At 40.1% G+C, this 19776-nt stretch overlaps 2 protein-coding genes across 4 annotated transcripts in view; both read right to left on the bottom strand.

Annotated features, from left to right (window-relative positions):
• LOC308362247 (vinculin) overlaps nucleotides 1-4377 on the bottom strand; it is a 32893-nt gene extending 28516 nt beyond the window's left edge. The window contains exon 1 of the mRNA XM_080834816.1: nucleotides 4037-4377. Coding sequence (XP_080690942.1) covers nucleotides 4037-4204 — 168 coding nt within the window. The 5' untranslated portion in view covers nucleotides 4205-4377. The remainder of the gene's footprint in view (nucleotides 1-4036) is intronic.
• A 4214-nt stretch (nucleotides 4378-8591) lies between these two features.
• On the bottom strand, nucleotides 8592-18475 carry LOC308361557 (urokinase-type plasminogen activator-like). 3 transcript variants are annotated; one of them, XM_080833940.1, is made up of 14 exons: nucleotides 18464-18475; nucleotides 18093-18117; nucleotides 13870-13970; nucleotides 13675-13735; nucleotides 13339-13443; nucleotides 13059-13206; nucleotides 12707-12804; nucleotides 12539-12577; nucleotides 12222-12260; nucleotides 11755-11944; nucleotides 11131-11282; nucleotides 10044-10184; nucleotides 9672-9820; nucleotides 8592-9316 (listed from the first exon to the last, which is right to left on the bottom strand). In XM_080833940.1, exons 3-14 carry the CDS (start codon nucleotides 13924-13926, stop codon nucleotides 9122-9124), a joined length of 1374 nt encoding a protein of 457 aa, XP_080690066.1. In that variant the 5' UTR covers nucleotides 13927-13970; nucleotides 18093-18117; nucleotides 18464-18475; the 3' UTR covers nucleotides 8592-9121. The 3 variants fall into 3 exon arrangements, with proteins under 3 accessions (XP_080690066.1, XP_080690067.1, XP_080690068.1); XM_080833941.1 differs by lacking the exon at nucleotides 18464-18475 and having other exon boundaries at nucleotides 18093-18184; XM_080833942.1 differs by lacking the exons at nucleotides 18093-18117; nucleotides 18464-18475 and adding an exon at nucleotides 14478-14491.
• Between the last annotated feature and the right edge of the window lie 1301 nt (nucleotides 18476-19776).

Here is a 19776-nt window from a genome sequence, read left to right as displayed (position 1 = left end):
TGGCTCTGCAGACAGGCAGACAGAGGAACATCCAGTTCGCGCTCTGCCAATGCTCTTACCCTTTACACTCCATACAAGGACTATAAAAAGCCATTTGAAAATGATAAAGAACAGAAAGACCACAGCAATAAGTCCTTATGCGGTCATTTCAGAGAGAAAAAATCAGAGTTTAACTTAACTTTTTTCAAAAACAATAAATAAAAGGATACTGATAGCCCATACAGAGCATGTGGTCTAAAAAGACAAAGAGGTCAGAATGTTTACTTTATTTTGTTTAATGTTTACTATTTTGCAGAGGCCGTCCCGCCACAATGTTGGCTGACTGTGCATTACATAAGGGAATGCACCACACCATCACCAGATCAGATCACAACACGTCTGGGTTGGTTGGGTGGTTGGTGTGGTTGTGGTTCTGGCCAAGCGGTCGGTTGCTTACACCGTGAATTCTCAGCATTCCTCTGAGTAAAAACACAGCAGGAGGGTACTGAGAGAGAACGCAAACTGAAATGACCAGGTCCACGAAGCTGCAGTACTGGATCGGGAGGGCCACAGGAAAATATGACTAGCCACAAACAGTCCTCAAACTTCCCTGCTGTTACTTGTCTTTCAGCCTCAAATGTGCCTGTATGGCTCTCTACAGCTGGATTCATTTCCCATCATGACACACATCTTTGTTCTTTATTCAATGTATGCCAATGAATAATAACATGAATGCAATGCATCCTAATATTAACCATGTGCGTGCCAGTGCTGGACGTAAAAATCATAAAAGCAATGAGATGTTTTGCCCACAGCAAAAGCCTAACTCTTAAAGAAAGATGACTGTGATGCAATCAAAGTCACTAGGCTGGTTATTCAGACAGGGACTGAGACCTGATTCTCCATCGTATTTGGCTTCAGCAGAGACTCTACATTCAAAATGGCATCCAATCCAATGCAAACAACTCTGTACAAACCTGCGTTTGTCTACTACTAGACTTACAGGTTCAACCCTTCGGGCATCAATACCAGCATCAGCTATGCATCTTAAGTTATTTTTTACTGGATGAATCTGTATTTTAGTTTCCTGCAATAAAAATAAATAAATAATAAAAATGGTTCACTAGTTTACTTCTCTTAAACTACTTCATCAGTCAGTCTTTTTAACACCTCTCTGTTCTGCTTACATCCTAGCAATGCGGCTTCTGAAGTTAAGTGGAAAAGAGTTACTAGCAGCTAACTTCGAACAGCACAACGTATCAGATAGATACACTTCCCAATATTGTGGGGGGAAGTTTAAAAAGCATCTCTGGATATTGGCTATATATGTTTAATGTGACTTCCAGGAGGAATGCTGCCCTCAATAGTGGGATCTACAAGGTTCAATCAAGCTTTACTTAGATCATGCAAGGAAAACCCTGATGGTTAATGACAATGGAATGAATGACTTTCTCTGGCTCCACCAAAGCCAGTCTAGATGTCTGGGAAAAGCCATTAAACTCATTGAGCACCTAATGACATGAATTACAGCTCACACACTAAAGGGCAGAGACATCTCTATAGAGGATATAGCCATATATTCAGGCAGAGATTGTGTGATAAAGAGAATAGGAGATTTATAATTCAGCACGAATGAGACACGTTTCTCTCCTCTAAGACGAGCACTTCCCAGAAAAATAAGAAACAGTGAGGCACTGTTTCTAAGAAAAGCAGCAAATAATTAGTGTCTGGATATGTTATGCCGGCATTGGAATAAAATCACTAAGGAGTGAAGGAGACTGCTTACTACAAGCGCATCTCATGATGGTGGCTGGAATTGGTATATTGAAAATATTTAATGAAAATATTATTTGGATGTGAATAATGAAATGCTACTGTACTGCAATTCTGAAGTCAACTCAAAGTAAGCAAACACCTATAGACCTACATGAGGTACTAAAAGTAGACATATACACAGATTAACTGATTTTCATGACATTAGCCAGAGCTGTTGTTTGATAGCATCACAGACAGCATTCAGCCGACAAGGGAATACATAGGTGCTAACTAATACCACATTACACAAACCACCTCAGAGGGAAGGAAGACAGAGTGGGGTGAGGAAACGAGAACAATGAAAAGGGGCGTTCAAAAGCTAGCCATAAGCCACAGAATGGATTTAGCCAAACATCTACCAAGGCCCTCACTTGTAAGAGCTTTACTCCTTTGGCCATGACACTGAAATAACTGCTAAACTGACTGCATCCTACTGTTACACATTTGCAAACATAAATACACATGCAATTTCCTCTTTAGCCCAAAACCACAATGTTAGCCAAAGTGCTGATAGGCAATACTGTGTTCCTGTTTCTGTCTCTTTAGATGTTGTGATGTTTTCATTCATCTGCCTATTTGATGTCTTTGAGAAGTTTATGTTTTCTCATGTTTCATTATTGGGCTTAAGTGTAGTATGTGTTGTGTAGTAGGAGTACCATCGTTGAGGCATACTATGTTTCTAACCCTTGTCTCCTTCAGACTCTGAGTACCACAAATAAGGAGAAGTCCATAAAAAGAAAGCGGACCTCCTTTTAATGTTTCAAAGAAGCTTTTAAAATATGCCTGACACGGTCACGATTGTTGCATTGTTGTTGAAATATTTTGTCTGTCAAATTTAAGAGAAGGTAGTTTGTCTTCAAAACGCTTGCATCTTCTAAGAATTAAAAGCTTAAGAAACCACACAATGGTGACTTATTTTTTTTAAAACTGTTCCGAAATTCTGTGGGAGATTAAAATGAACTGTTCGTCATACATAGGCAATTGGAGAAACCATTGACTGCTTGAGGATCCACAACAGGGTCTTCCTGTCACAGGTGACAGTTCACCAGATCACCTTCTTTGTCCCACCACTTTTGACAACTGACAAGAAAATCTCATTGCAATGAATAGCTTCTCAAAGTGCTTAATCACCAGTGTATAGATGAAAATAAAAGTGATACACGAAAATGAATGTTGTGCATAAAGTAAGTCGAACTGCTAAAACCACATGTGTGTAGCCTACCCTGTGATGCCGCCGCCGCCCCCCCCCCCCCCCCCCCCCCCCCCAGTCAGGTGACATCACCTTTGTACCTAAATGCATGCTTTTCTATCCAATGTCAGAAACCTTCCTGGCACTATGTGGTTTTAAATTGTGTTAACAGAGTTTCTTAGTAAACAATCACAGGTTTTTGTTCTGTTTGCCTAACCCAATGAAAATAATGTGTTGCTGCACTAAAAATGTCTAGGGGGGGGGGGGGGGGGGGGGAGTCGCATTTGGTATAATGACAGCAACACAGGCCAGGCAAATCTCTAACCAGCTCATGTCTAGCATAGCCTATATTGTACTTCACGAAATTATACGTGGAAAACTTTCAGTAGACTATATAAAAGGTAAGATGGACGTGTTTGGATGGTCACTGGCGAAGTGTGCGTAGCAGGGTAGATACAGTGCAGACCTATAATCCCTGGGTTTCTCACTAGTCACTAGCACAACTCGTATAGTGTCACTGATTATTATTTTTCAATGCAAAGTTCTGTGTCCACTTCCCACTAATTGACGGAAATGCATCCCACTTGTTTTAAGCATATTACTTTTCGCATTTATATTCATTTCTATCCCAACCTGACAGGGGGGTAGCTTAATTCCCTCAAACATCAAAGTGATTTGCCTTTTTTTAAATAGTGCTCTAAAGTGATCATTGGCGAAGCCAACTAGTCATTTGATATCGCCTTTGACACAAAGCATGGCACCGAAGTCAACTCACGGTTACCCTGCCTCTCTGTCAAGGGGGAAGGGCATAATTCCGAAGGGAAAGGCGTCACCCTTTTATGATACAAGTGAACTTCAGCAAACTTTCTTTTTAATACAACCTGGTCACATCCGTGTTTAATCCAAACCCAAGACCGTAGACCTATGCATAGCAACTGTAGGGCAGGTGAATACTGAGCAAAACAAAGGCACGGGGCAGTTAACTATTAGACAGGGGAAGGTAAACTGTTCGGGGCATGCTAGCGTCCTTGAGGAAAAGAATGGCTCTCTTACCCGGACGAGGTTGCTGACAGCTGCCTGTACCGCTGCCACGGGAGTGCAGAGATCTGGGATCGCTTTCCCGTCAACCTCACCTTCTTCGTGCATTATCACCAGATGGGATATCTGCTGAGCCACTGGCTCCAGGATACTTTCTATCGTCTTTGTGTGAAACACCGGCATGATGAAAACTTAATTCCGCTGTCCTAGATAGAAAGAAAATATGTAGAAAAGGTCTTCCGAAACCTCTCGATTTTTCGTATGCGCTCACTCCAAAACTCTACTATATCCGATGGCTCTTTACGCACTAATTCACTTCGAGAGCGGACTACTGAAGTCTCACTCCCCGACTTGCCATCAATGTGAGAATCTCTAGCCGCAGTTCACTGTGGGCGAACAACCTAAACCTCAATGAATTCAATTGCAGCCTTTTGGCCAATAGGAGGCTGGCAGCAGACGTAACCGCAAAGTCGATTGGTGCAACTCAACGCTACTCTTGGCTTTCCCAACTCCTCCCAGTGTTGTAGTCGAGTTTGCTAGAGACGCGAGTTCTTCCCAAATTACGTAATACATTCTCATGCCCTAAAAAGGGAAGTACAACATCCACGGTTGCGAACAAGGAATTCCTATGATAAGGAGTAGAAACAAACGTGACCTGTTGTGAAGTGTATAGCGGATGACTACGATGGAGGTCAACATTTAGTTAGTTAGTTAGTTTGCCTGGGAGTTTGAAGTATCCATCAACTAGCCTACGGATGTATTGTAGTCACTATGTCTCGAGTCCCTCGTAAATGTCTACAGTGCCCGAGTCAATTAAGACTTAACAGTATTTTTTTTTATTGACAGTTAGGCTACTTATGGCTAGGTAGGGAATGCCAAAATTGCATGTGAAAAAGCAGATTATAAAACAATAAATTGTTTCCTTGACATGTTTTCAGTAGCGTATCTTTCACCCCAAGTGGTGAAGAGATAAGCCCTAATTTGAAATACAAAAAACTAAAACTCGTTATGTCTATATGGGCTTTTGTTTGTATTATATATGTAAATATTGTGTCGTGATCCATTCATATGAAAATGTGCAAACAACTCGATGCACTAGTGACTGAGAGCCACGCAAGTTCATATTTAGGATCCAGGACGTATAAAGTAAAGTATTATTCAATTATTTAACGTGGCAGCGTAGCAAATACCTCAAATGCCTGTGCAACGGGACAGACTGAAACAATAATATTGGAAGATTTAAATGCAACTGCCAGCTAAACCAGCCATGGAATTCCCACAGCATCTCTCCGGAGACGACTGGCGAGCAGCCCATGACCTAATAAGGAAGATTCCAAAAAGAAGGAATTGAGGAAGTAAACGCAAAAGGCCTTGATGAACTGCATGCTCACTGTTTCTATCAGTAGTTCTCCACCTTTTCGTGGCAGGCCCCTCTTTGACACCGACGGGAAAAGCAGGTGCAAAAATGATTCAACTTTGTTTCGTCATTTGAAACATGTTCAATTTAATTTCGTCAATCTGTAAATATTTTTGATTAAAACACATTGCCCATCAGCTGTTTCATGGGGCTATTTTCTTCAGGTAAACATCTTTAATTTAATCAATCAGTTGAAAACATATTTGAACATATTTTATCACTAAACATATTTGTATGGTTAAAAATGTCTCCTACGCCACCTACTGTTTAAAATCATCCTGAACATTGCAAAGCCAATGCTGACGTATCTTAGACCATTTGGTACATATCCACATCATGGAATGGGTGTGCGCCATAGACATCATATAGGTACCTATATGATGTCTATGGTGTGCGCCACCCCTCTTCAGCCCCCCTCTTTCCTATTAGCAATTATGCTGTGGATGGAATTAGGCTCAGAGCTGGGTGTGAAGTCACACTTTAATAATTAGGCTAGTTATCTGCCATATAGGCTAAATGGTACGCCTTAGCTATATTGTCTATATGTCTTCAACCATATATGCACAAAGTAGGCTATAAACTCATCACCTCATAGGTGAGGATACAGGCTATTATTCTGTAAGAGCACTGCCATACTTAATTTGACAAGTAGTTGATTGTTTATGGTTCTGTTGTTTCGCCCTCAACCCATTCAATGCATCTTTTCTATCAACGTTTCATACAGAACTTGATTTTCTCAGTCACAACCTCCACAGTTCATAATGACCTTGAACCTACCTTTCCATTCTAAAGAGCAAATCTTCCGTTGGAAACTATCATAGCTTTGGCCTGCTGGAATGTTCAGTGATCACCGTGATGGGTGGTCTGACTTGGGAGTACACAGATGCTTTTTTAGACCGCACAAATAGGCTAACTGTTTACAAGTTTAACAGATGTAGAGTTTAAAATAAAACATCCCTTGTTAAAAAAAGTAACAAGTGTGGGCATATTCATGCAATTCAGTCTTAGAGCCTACCAAACAGTCTTAGATCTATCTGCTTCAATATTGATTCAATACTTTATTGTTTAATAGTTTTGTGTTGATGTCATGGTATTATTATGATTATTTTCTTACTTTAAAGACAATGGATGAATCAAGAAGGCTTCATCTTTAGAGTGTTCTTTGTTTAAGGACTGTAAAAAGGTGCAAACTCTAACCATTCCAGACTCCCAGATCTATTCTGTTGCATGGTTAATTTGCATAGCCACCTTGTGGTTATATTTTGTAGACACACTACAATGTTACAAAATGTTACTATAACTTTAAGGTTAACCTTAATGAAGGTTAATAAACTACATACATGTTCTAAAACATTTCACTTACTGTGTGGTACTGGTGTCATAACTACAAGTCTCCCTACCATGGGCCTACCAAGGTAATTGGCCAAATGAAGGCATTGAGTTTAGGCACCTTAAGTGACTATTTGCTGTAAAGTGAGGTATGGAATGGCCCCCGCCTTGCCCATAACCCCCCCCCCCCACACACACACATACACACACACCCCCACCCATGGTGGTACCGTCAAAAAAAAAACGTAACACAGTCAGGCAGCTGCTTTGACCCCAGTCCGTTGAGGGCTTCCACTAATCCTTTAGTTTGGTGTTCAAATCAGGCAGCTGTTATCGGGACTTCCCATCCATTCAGTCATTCAGTAGATATGCGTGATCCCTTCTCAACTAGACTCTAGTGCCCATGGTATCAGACTAAACAGTTTAGACAGCAGGGCCTCCCACTGCAAGACTATGTCATGACAGAGTTTATGATTTTGATGAATTAGGATGACGGACATGATGAATAAAGGGTATTCAAAGAAAAAGGATTCTGTAACCAATTAAGAAGCCAGCAGCACATGGCATTGTCTGACATTTTCATCCAAGAACAAAACAGAAAGTCTGTTTTTTTTTATTTTTTGTCCGCTGCAAATTTTGACACAGCTGTAAACGATTAATATATCATCTTGGCGAAAGTGCAGCAGTCCCAAACTGCTTCCTCAAATCTCAAACGATGAAGTCATTACATGGTGAAAGGCATGAGATTTTCCTGGCGATGAGATTGTCTTTTTTTCCTTAGAAAACTTGTTTTACAGAACATTTCTAAGAGGTAGTGTTGGAGATGAGAGTGCTGTCGTCATCCTTGCAAAATGCAACTCTTATGAGAGGGAAGGCCATACTTCACAACCAATTAACATACCAGATGTTGGCCATTTAACTGTGGAAACACTTCAGATTGTTCTTGTATTGATGTCATTTTACTGTTCCAAACCAATCGTTACCCCTTGGAAACTGACATGGCACAACTTGCCCAAAGCACATCAACCTCCGTCCAAGATAGATACGCCAACGAGACCAAGTGGAGCCCTGTCATAATACCCCGGCCAACCCAGTCCCATCGAGGCCACAGACCACGGAGTGACTTTGAAATTTTCAAAGCGTCGCGGTCAGGACTTGTGGTAACTCTTGGGTCAAGGAAGATTCCAGAAGCCTGAGTGGAGAGACTAGTGGGTGGTAAACGGACGGATGTTATGGCCTGTAACCAAAACACCAACCGTTGCTGATGAGTCGCGTCCAAGGAGCTATCACTGCAGATTACAGTGTGTGTGTGGGGCCTGTTTTTAGGATGAAGTTACTTTCAAAATAATCTATAACCTTCCGAATTTTAAAAAGCCCTTTAAAGACTGAGTCATTCACTCATGCGATACTAAGTTATGAGGGTGGCCCCCAGTGGTGTACTGGGAAAGACATTCGGCCTGGACTTGCCTGTTAGCACCTGCACGAGGGCAAGGAGTAGGGGAGCAGAGAAAGGGCTAGTGAAAACTGAATAATTTAATTCATTTAGAAAATCTCTTTGGTCTACTGTTGATGGTCCACTGGCCCACAGGTGGGGCCCCACCTGTATGGCAGTATACCCCTGGTGGCCCCTGATGGCCCCTGATGTGATGAAACACAAATATAAGGTTGTATATATATATGTATGATTCTAGTCAGGATATCTTCACAAAATAATTTCTTTGAAAAAAGTGTCACATAAAATGCACAATAGAAAAATGAGAAGAAAAACATGGACACTGCAGAACTGCAACTGTACATCTAACGGATATAATGACACACACACACACACACACACACACACATACACTAAATATAAAATATACTCTATAGGCATGTAGGTTAAGTTTGACAGACTACACAGTCAATATTTATACCAGTTATCTATTCATGAAATAGCAGTGGTCATGTTTTAAGATTAATCTAAATTAAATGAATCAACCACAGGAGTTTTTATAGCACCAAGAGCACTGGTAGCATATCTGTCATTAGCACAGTTTTCCTACTGGAATGTTCGACATGCCCCAAAATATCTACAATTAAAACCATGTGTATATGGAGAAGTGCCTTTCTATAAAATTTGAATGGATCAGTTCTTAACTAGGTCAGGTAGTCCAAAATCTTATTTTGTTATTTCATTTCTAAATGACATTTTAGAAGTGTGGCTTACACACACCAATTGGCTCAAAAGAACTTGATGTTGACGGTTCCTGATGTGCTGCTCAGTGTCATAGAGTAATTCCCATCACTTCCAAAACACTGTGATTTACGCATTCGGTTTGCACGTCACAGCTGGGAAGTGAGATGAGACTCACTCCTCACTCCCGTGAAAGCGTCGTGTCTGCTTTGGGAGATGGCTGGCCCATGTGTTTGGCGATCCAGCTGTTGTAGTTGCTCACTCTCGTGTACACCCCTGGCCGGAACGCCTTGGCACAGCCGTCCCCCCAGCTGATCACGCCGAAGAGGACCATGCGATCGTTCACACTGCAGACCAGCGGACCCCCAGAGTCTCCCTGTTGCATATAGAAGCAAACCAAATCAATAAATCAATATTATTTATATAGCGCCATAACAATACAATTGTCTCAAGGCGCTTTACAGAGCCCAGAGCCACACCAACAACAATGAGCTGCCATTAAAATACCTTACAATCTTGAAAAAAGGTCCTATTCATCTGCTTTGGTTGGGCTCATTAATGTGTACAAGTAATGGTAGTTTGAAGGAACAATGGAGTAATCTCTAGTAAATAGTTAGGCTGGTGGTAAGATGGTTCAATTAAAGTGTTGTTTAAAATAGTAAATGTTATAAATCTGTTGTTGAACATACACATAGAACATAAAATATGTAATGCAATGAGATCTTCCATACCTTGCAGGCATCTGTTGACCAGTTAGGGCTGCCAGCACAGAACATGTTGTCTGTGATCATGCTCCCATAGTAGGTTTTACTAGTGCACACATCTTGGGAAATAAGCTCCACCTTCCCCTCTCTCAGGTACTGGGAATAGTACCATAAACCTACAACAAAGAGTAGCATTTAGTGACACAACACAATGGGATTGCAATCCATTTAGTGTTTATAGTATGAGATAACAATTGACAATTATGATGACTTTGAAATTTGTAAACTATCTGTCAGATATTGTCTTCAGCTGTATTTGAAAATCAAATGACGTGTATGTATGATTACTTATGCTGTCGAACTGTGACACAGACACTGGCCCCTGCCAGTCAACATTACCCTGTTTTTCTTTCCCGTACCCTGCAATCTCACAGGCATCTCCGGAAGGCAGAGCCTGATTGGCCACAGGCAGACACACTGTTCTCACTGTCTTGGTCTCTCTGGCACATTGTCCTGTATCAGACCTGATCTTCAGAAGGGCTGTGGAACACAAGACGGTGTTATCTCTATAGTGCTGCTATTGGGTTTACCCAAACAACTTCGTCAGGCCCCGACCTGGCCAGTGTATTGTGCACTATTTGACCTGGTTTCTGGGTTAAAGGAATGCAAGACTAAAAAAGTCTCTCTCTCTCTCTCTCTCTCTGGGAACAGGTAGAGGTCCCATTTGGTGAAAGACCATGGAGTCTATGTATCAGTATTTGATGAAGCTGCCTGACAACAGGAAACAATGGGACCATGGGTCATGACCAGGACATCAACCAGAATGTTGATGTTGCAGGTCTCTTTCAAAAGACTCACAAATTATATGGGCTGTTAAAATGAATAGAAAGGGTGTGCCAACTTGTATTAGTCATGATAAAGTCAATAGGGGCTGTTCTAAGGAAGGCAATATCTTTCATGTTTTCTGGAGAACTGGGAAAAGCATGCCGTAAATATGATTTGACAAGCCCTGACTAAGACAAAAAATTGTGAGGGAATTACAGATGCAATACAATACAGATGAGATACAATTCCTCTAATAATAATGTTTGGTATGTAGTAACGTGTGTTAGAAGGGTGCAGAGAAGGCCAAATACTGCACACATGCAGAATACCGAACACAAGCACTGCCGTTTAAAAGCTCAAGGCCCATTTTATAAATACCCTTTTGCTGCACTGCTTTGTATGTACTGTTGATAGATTTTGTTTCTGTATTGTGAAATCCTGAAGAATTATGTTGCGCAAAAATAATACACTGGGACAACAAAAGGAGGGCCTTAAATAACTTCTTAAACACAAAAAACTTCTTACCCATAACATATTGAACTACAGCTGTTCATTCTGAAATATTTGAGCACTGTGGCAGTACCTGGCTGAGTAGAGATTCATATGTCATTAAATGAGAATAAAGTCACGATGATTGCGACTTAAACAAAATGATGCTTACCTATGTCATTGTTGAAGCTTCCCTGACTGTTGTCAAAGTCCTCGTGAACAATTACTTCTGTGACGTCAAACTTTTGTTCACTCGTGACATCTGTCTCGTTGATGGCACTCTTCCCAAGGATGACAGATACTTTATTCGCCTTTGTCCTCTGCCTGCGGAGATGTAATCAGTCAACAAATCACTCAACTAACTAACCAATCAGTCAATCAATATTTTTAGCAATCAATCGATCAAACAATCAATCTATGTATCTATTAATCAGGTTAACCGTCTTAAACACAACAGCTAAAACGACACTCCAATTTTCCTCAGTGGCAGACCCTACACCTAAAATATGTTGCCTTGTCCTGGATCATATCCTGATTAGTAGGTTTTTTAGGCAGTAGTTTCACCCCTTCCATTACTATACTCTTACTAATTTTATGCTCATTCTGCCTGATCCATACCAGAGAGCCTGGGGTTATAAAAATGCCTTCCTCTGAACACATAGACTTCTGCTTAAATGTGAAGAGAGGTCAATGAAATGTAACGAATCATATCCAAAGTTAGCATTATTAACTATATCTCTAACATTAAAATGCGCTATTGAAAGTTTCTATCAGCATGAGTGTGTTGGCCTCTCACCCATCAACGAAGCAGTGTGCTGCCGTGAGCACCCAGCAGGGAGCGATCAGACTGCCCCCGCATAGGAATGCCGTGCGGTGGGAGGAGCTCTTCCAGTAGATGGCCGCCTGCCACGGTTGAGATTCCACAGGTGTTATGGATCCGCCCACGATCTTCATCAGTTTGTTCTGTCTGTCACCACAGGTGTGCTCTGGAATGTGAAAATCAGTGTCAAGTCAGTTAGCCTTACTTACTGTCACAAAGCATCAGTTGGGTTTTGTGAAATGCCACTGACTGTGAAATGTAAAAGAATATTACATAACTTTCAGTAAGCTAGCTTAGAAACCACAAAATCTGTTATTGTATTAAATACACCCACAGTTGGGCAATACATGCAACTGCAACTCAAATTGCTATATAAGTTAAGAAGATGAATTCTCTATCATAAAAGACTGTTTTTAGAACATTAAAAAAATGTCATAGCTCACCAGTGCCTGGTTGGTTGGGCTGAGGAACACTTGGTCCTGCTGTGTTGAAAAGACATTTATGTATTGGTTTGGAGCATTGCTAAGAACACACAGGAGTGATCGTGACAGTGATCTAAACAGGTATTCTATTCCTCAATGAACTAGTCCCTTATTTCTATATCCAACAATTCTAGGGGGTAAAATAAACATAAAATAAAATACAGGAAGTAAGTTGGTGCAAAATGATAAAGTTATTATGCTCTTCTGTTTGTAAAGTGAAAATAGGAAAAATCTTGAGAAAGATTGAGGTTGATTTAGCTGAAATCCAAATAGCTCACCAGTTTCTGGCCTGCTGGGTTGAGGTTGCACTGTTGGTCCTGCACAGCAGGTTAAGGAGATTTTCAGATATTAGTTTTCCGGAAAGCAAAACACATAAAAAAATAATGTTATCATAACAATGATTTTCACAGTTAGTGCATGCTGATGCCTTTGAATTTGGCCCTTACCAGGCACTGTCAGACAGGATGGGATGTTGCAATATTCTTTAATGACACCGAAAGCTGTTTTTACGTGACACCAAGGCTTACGGCTGTAGTCAGGATTCCTGCATTGACAACAGACAGTTCTGTGTAAATATCTGTGAGGTCGTGTTTGATTCTTCTGCCCTGGGCGTTTAGTGTCATAAACATGGATAAATAGGAAAAATCCAACCAGGTTGAAGACTGGTGAAGTCACAGGATCTAAAAATCCAGTAACATTTTAACCAGCTGAGTAACTTCAGGAATGTCAGGAAAGACATTCCTTTTTATCTTAAAAATCTAACACCAAAGTCCCTCCTCTCTGTCTCCCTTTGCATACCTGCAGTACTTGTGTCGTCCTAAACCCTCACTGGGGTCCATGTTCCACCTGAGGCATCTCCGGCCGCTCCTGGACCGCGATTCTGTGCCCCGATAGTAAATCCCAATGCCAGTGTAGCAGTTGGCGTGGGCGAGGGGAGCGGAGGAGACTGGAACACAGATGGGGGCAGGGGGGCGGTGCATAAATGTCTCAAATTACCCACCAGAGTATACAGACAAGGTGTGAAAATAAGCATGGCAGACTATTAAGTTGCATATCAGTGCTTTAATGAGGCTCTCACCTTTTTCACAGTACATGCCTGAGAATCCATCAGGACAGATGCACCACAAATGCTCCCCCTCATGGGTTAAGGGCTTGCCGCCATTGAGGCAATGAGAGGTTAGACCTGGAGAAGAATAACACAGAAAAGGAAACACTGTTTAAAAGGGTGTATCCCCAGGCTCCCAAATCCTGGGATACATTGTACAAGTCCTTCAGAATTATACATATAGACAGTATTTATGCATAAAGACCTTGAGAATTACACATATCTACATTATATATCCATAAAGACCTTGAGAATTACACATATCTACAGTACATATGCATAAAGATAGATATAAATACAAACACCTACTTGTACTTGCATCATCAGTATTGAACACGTAGACATTCTGCCTTTTTGCTCTTAAAAGTCTCTGCAAAAGCACATAAATCATTTTCTCTCCTGGCTCCACAAATGGCATTTCATTCGCTATAAACTAACACACAGTCATAAGATTTCAGCTGTACGAATTTGCTGTGAAGTCTGAAGATAAAAAGTTTGCCTTACCCCTGAGGTTGTGCTGACTAGAATCAGAGCTGCTATCAGACTGAATATGATCTGCATCCTCTCCTTTTTGTTTAAACTTGAGCAGTTGGGTATGTTTAGACCTGTAAATGGTATGGGCAGAGATTTACTCTCCATGAAATTTAGCAGCCGTCTGCTCTGAATGAGACAAGCAGCTTTGGATCGTTGAGGCATGCCAGTTGTTGCTACAACCACAACTGACTGATGACAGGGGTGGGATATGTGGTTGGGTGGGGGTAGGGGTTGTGTGTAATCGAGTGTGCGGAAATGAAAACATACCAAGGATTATTTCACATTATTTGAGCAGGAAGCCAACAAGTAGTTTAGTAGACATACAGTGTAGTTGTAGAGGCAGCACCAAAGTAAAGCAATAGTGAACTATCTGTCAACCTAACATTAGTATTTACATTCATCATCAAGTTATTGTTAGCTGTGCACACAAATTTTAAAGCGTCAATACACAGACCACATCTGATCACAAATTGGGCAAATTGTTATGAGAAAAAAAAGATTAAAATGACTAGAATTACAAAATGAACCTCTAACAGAATTAATGCAAATCTTTCCTGGAATGCCAGGACAGTGCCTACCTCTGCTGCAAGTCTCTGTTGTGTGTCTCTGTAGGTTTGGACAGCTTTGGATTCTCCCTAACATTGCCCAACACTTATAAAGGGGAGGAACGACAGTAGATTGGCCCATAGAAAGTGACGGGCAGCCACAATTGGCGTTGTGACAGGAGACCGTCCGTGGGAAGCATACAGCAGCAGAAACTGAGATCAATGATTCACATTGATGATTCAGGCCAGGGGCAACCAAAATAAATTGTGACGGGTGGACACACCCGTGGAACGTGATGATTGACCTGTTTACTTTTTTATCTTCAGGCTTTCCAAAGAACTTATCTGGAATCCCCCCAAAACTAAACAAATCTTTATTATGACAGTACCTGTAACTGTAATACAGCTTATACATATTCAAAATTAAAATCTGGAGAAGAAAAGATGAAATGTGATTATTCATTTCAGTACAAATTTTTACCACAAATGGTTGACCAGATTTCTTTTCCATTTAACATTTGAAGGTCTGATGATATTGACACATGTAACTGTATTTTTGTTTTCCTAAAGGGATAAAGTGAGGGGGACATACTTGTTCTATATTTAGCTTTCATAAAAGTATTTTTCCCAAAATTGTAGCTTGCACAACAATGTGTTGGTGTGCGTGGGGGACACACACTGTGGCTTCTAAATTTGTACATTTTCTCATTAAAAAGTTTTAATTTGGAATGAAAATCTGTTTTACATATACCGGAAAGCTGTTAAAAGCAAGTAAATAGAACTTAATAGCATTTTCAAGGTTAATATGTTCTTTCAGCCTGACTTGTGGCGGTTCGGACTTACGTCCACAGCAACCACCAAGACCTACTGTTCAAGCGCAATACATTTATTTCCTATAGTGCTTTTCAAAAAACAGACACTTTACAAGATGAGGGACAGTGAGATTTAGGTGGCTAGAAACAAATTGTACAAAACAGAACAAACGAAGGGGAGGAAGCTCAAACAGAACCAAAGGTCCCAGACAGTAGCAGGGTAGGATGATGACTAGTGTATGTACGGTACAGAGTCAGGGTAGGTCATATGTGAAGGAAGAGTAGCATACATATGCTGTATACTGCATGTGTTCTGTAGCCCCCTGCAATAATGGGGCATTGGGCAGTCGATCAAGTTCAGCGAGCATTATAATTGTAAAGACAAAAAGCTAATATCTTTTGAAGATGGAGGATTTGAAGAAGAGTCGGGAACAAAAATACATCTGATATCACCTAAAAGATCACTCACTTGATAGTCTCTTGGGTGAGACACTTGTAAAAACTGCACATCAGAGGATGCTGGCATATACAGCCGCGGAAAAAATTAAGAGACCACTTCAAAATTATCAGTTTCTCTGGTTTTACTATTTATTGGTATGTGTTAAAGTAAAATGTACATTTTTGTTTTATTCTATAACCTACTGGCAACATTCCTACCAAATTTCAAATAAAAATATTGTCATTTAGATCATTTATTTGCAGAAAAATTACAATTGGTCAAAATAGCAAAAATGATGCAGTGTCTTCAGATCTCGAATAATGCAAAGAAAACAAGCTCATATTCATTTTTAAACTACACAATACTAATGCTTACACTTAGGAAGAGTTCAGAAATCAATATTTGGTGGAATAACCTTGATTTAAAATCACAACTTTCATGTGTCTTGGCATGCTCTCCACCAGTCTTTCACATTGCCGTTGGGTGACTTTATGCTACTCCTGGCGCAAGAATTCAAGCAGCTCGGCTTCTTTTCATGGCTTGTGACCATCCATCTTCCTCTTGATCACATTTCAGAGGTTTTTTATGGGATTCAGGTCTCGAAATTGGGCTGGCCATGACAGGGTCCTGATCTGGTGGTACTCCATCCACACGTTTACTGGCCTGGCTGTGTGGCATGGAGCATTGCCCTGCTGGAAAAAACACTTCTCAGAGTTGGGGAACATTGTCAGAGCTAAAGGAAGCAAGTTTTTCTTCCGGGACAACGTTGTACTTTGCCTGGCTGAGGTTTGTAAAAGACCATAAGGATTGAAAAAGCGGACTGGAGGTTCTTCTAAGTTCGTCTTCTCTGATGAGTCCGTTTTCACAGTAGGTGCAAGACTCTCTGGCTTGTAGGCCTCTCCAGGTCTCCGTCTAACCATCTGACGACCATGTGTTGGGCAAAGCTGAAAATTGGACTCATCAGAGAAGACGAACTAGAAGACCCTCCAGTCCGCTTTTTTCAATCCTTATGGTCTTTTACAAACCTCAGCCAGGCAAAGTACAACGTTGTCCCGGAAGAAAAACTTGCTTCCTTTAGCTCTGACAATGTTCCCCAACTCTGAGAAATGTTTTTTCCAGCAGGGCAATGCTCCATGCCACACAGCCAGGCCAGTAAAGGTGTGGATGGAGTACCACCAGATCAGGACCCTGTCATGGCCAGCCCAATTTCGAGACCTGAATCCCATAAAAAACCTCTGAAATGTGATCAAGAGGAAGATGGATGGTCACAAGCCATGAAAAGAAGCAGAGCTGCTTGAATTCTTGTGCCAGGAGTAGCATAAAGTCACCCAACGGCAATGTGAAAGACTGGTGGAGAGCATGCCAAGACACATGAAAGTTGTGATTTTAAATTAAGGTTATTCCACCAAATATTGATTTCTGAACTCTTCCTAAGTGTAAGCATTAGTATTGTGTAGTTTAAAAATGAATATGAGCTTGTTTTCTTTGCATTATTCGAGATCTGAAGACACTGCATCTTTTTTGCTATTTTGACCAATTGTCATTTTTCTGCAAATAAATGATCTAAATGACAATATTTTTACTTGAAATTTGGTAGGAATGTTGCCAGTAGGTTATAGAATAAAACAAAAATGTACATTTTACTTTAACACATACCAATAAATAGTAAAACCAGAGAAACTGATAATTTTGAAGTGGTCTCTTAATTTTTTCCGCGGCTGTATAATAACAAGTAGCATTGGATTTGCTTGTTTTAATGGTACAAGAATGAAAGATTTGCTGTAAGTGATTAAAATAAATTAGCTGTTTAGATGTCTTGGAGTTTGTTTAATCAAATTTGCCTTCATGTACAACTTCTTCAGAATAATAGACAATGTAGTTAACTAGTTTATCTTTTGAACTTCAAGGAAAATTGAATTGAATTTACACTTTTTCTACATTTCACCTCCACTATTTGTCTAAAGGGATGGCATGGATACTTCAGACAAATGCACATATGTTGAGTGAAAGGCCTAGTGTGCCAATATCTTGCCTGCCTTTCCACATAATTAAACAGAAGACATCTGATTAGGGCTGAAGTCCCCCTCATGGGGATTAAAACATCAGATTTATCTGGAAGTAGGTTCGTTTTCCTTCTCTGTCACTATTGCAAACATGCAAATCACATGCAATCCAGTTTAGTTAATCCATTCTAAATCAGTGATCGCACCTGAGCACACTGATTAGGAATGTGCTTTGTCAGGCGTCAGTAAAGTTCTAGCCGGAAAGAATAGAACTCAGGCCAGAAAATGTAGTCACAGCATGCCCAAAAAAAATTATTTCTGTACGCTAACAAAAAATGTTGATTAGGGTCGACAGATTTCGTCTTTGCATTCAGAGATCATTAAGGTGTGTTACCTGAGGCTTATGAAGGCTGGCTGACCTAAGAGGAAGACATCAAGTCAAGTCAACTTTATTTGTGTAGCAAATTTAAAAACAGGAACTGTTCCAAAGTGCTTTCCAGATAAGGTAAACAGATTGATAATACATTTAGACATAACAATAATAAAGTAAACAGCTAAAACAGCAACACAAACAGGAAGTTTAGTGAAACAAAACAGAGCAGGACCTGTCCTTTTGAATGCAAAATAATGAAGGTGATGTACAGCTTGAATTACATTTCCGGGGACGATTTGACATGAGCCATGAATGTAAAACTAAATTTAAACAGCTGAATACTAAACAATTCTTTAGGAAGTAAATCTCTTGAGACATGAATTTTCACTTACCCATGTTCACTTCACTTCCTCAAGTAGCACATGAACTGTTTTTATTCCAGGTGTGTCGCCTCAGGTAACACAGTTGTATCAAAATATGTGATAGGTTAACTAGATTTAATAGACTCTGTCATCTTAAATTAGTCGAGGTGCCCAATGGACCCTGTATAAATAAAGAAATTATCTGGACAACTTCTGTCACACTGAATCCTAATCTTGATCCTAAAGGACAACAAAGCCATGTGTTTATGTTTACATATTACATTACATTTTTTTTTACATTTAATATGATGTGGTTCAAAATTATCTCAAGGCTACATCAATTGCCAACTGTAAAGAGATACCAAATGGTGAAGGTTTCAGTTTGTGATTATATATATATAATTTTACATTGCCACCTTGTGGTCACACATGTATCATTAAATTGTAGGTCTGAATTTGGAATAAAAACAGATTAAAATCAAAAATTATAAATATATTTTAAAGAAACAACATTTAAAAAAGGCAATTTATGTTGTTTAATGGAATGAGAGGTACAGATTAGGTCTTCAGTTAGGCCTATGCATGTTTGTCCTAACCTAGAATAGTCTATCCTCTACTAGTCCCAACAGCAGGTTATTCAGCAATGTAACACAATCTTACTGTGACCCATGCCTAATGAGTATGATTTCGACTTGAAACAGGATTGTGTGCGGCAACAGTTCCTCCTCTTGAATTCATGTTGCGGAGCCCCCCAAGTCTATGATCTGGAGGAGAAGTATTGCAGTTATCCAACACAACCACAGGCGGCTGTGAGATCACAAAGGTCCTTATCTGGACTTCACTATGGGAAGACCTTTGTACGTAGCCACTAATGCATTCCTTCTCTCTCACTAACAACTTGTGTGGTTTACATTTTTCTGATGATAGTTAGTGTGATATGCTTCTACTACATCATACTTTTTTAGTGCAGCTGTTGCTCATCAAATATGATGTGGTTCACAATGATCTTAAGGCAACATCAACTGCCGTCTGCAAAGAGATACCAAATGCTGAAGGTTTCAGTTTGTGAATATATATTTTATTTTACATTGCCACCTTGTGGTCAGGCATGTATCATTAAAAATTGAAGGTCTGCATTTGGAATTGAAACTGTTTTAAAATCAATAATGGTCAAAATATTTAAATGAAACATACAAGAAACAACATTTAAAAATGCAATTTATAATTACAATAATTTTGTATGTCTGCCAAAAATAACTAAACTGTTGATGTACAGCTCTGTTCTAGCCCTATATCTCCATAATGTAAATAGCCACTGTTTACTGTTTTCATTGCATTACTTA

This window comes from Sprattus sprattus, assembly GCF_963457725.1.
Source record: "Sprattus sprattus genome assembly, chromosome: 3".
Taxonomy (NCBI): domain Eukaryota; kingdom Metazoa; phylum Chordata; class Actinopteri; order Clupeiformes; family Clupeidae; genus Sprattus; species Sprattus sprattus.
Note: the sequence above shows the minus strand (reverse complement) of the source record. Positions and strands in the feature narration are given on the sequence as shown.

Coding starts and splice junctions, on each gene's coding strand:
- LOC308361557 (XM_080833940.1), bottom strand. CDS start 13,926: ATGCAGATCATATTCAGTCTGATAGCAGCTCTGATTCTAGTCAGCACA. Junction 10,185..11,130: donor AAGCTTCAACAATGACATAG/GTAAGCATCATT, acceptor TGTGTTCCACAG/CCCTTCTGAAGATCAGGTCT. Junction 9,317..9,671: donor GGTCAACAGATGCCTGCAAG/GTATGGAAGATC, acceptor TATATGCAACAG/GGAGACTCTGGGGGTCCGCT.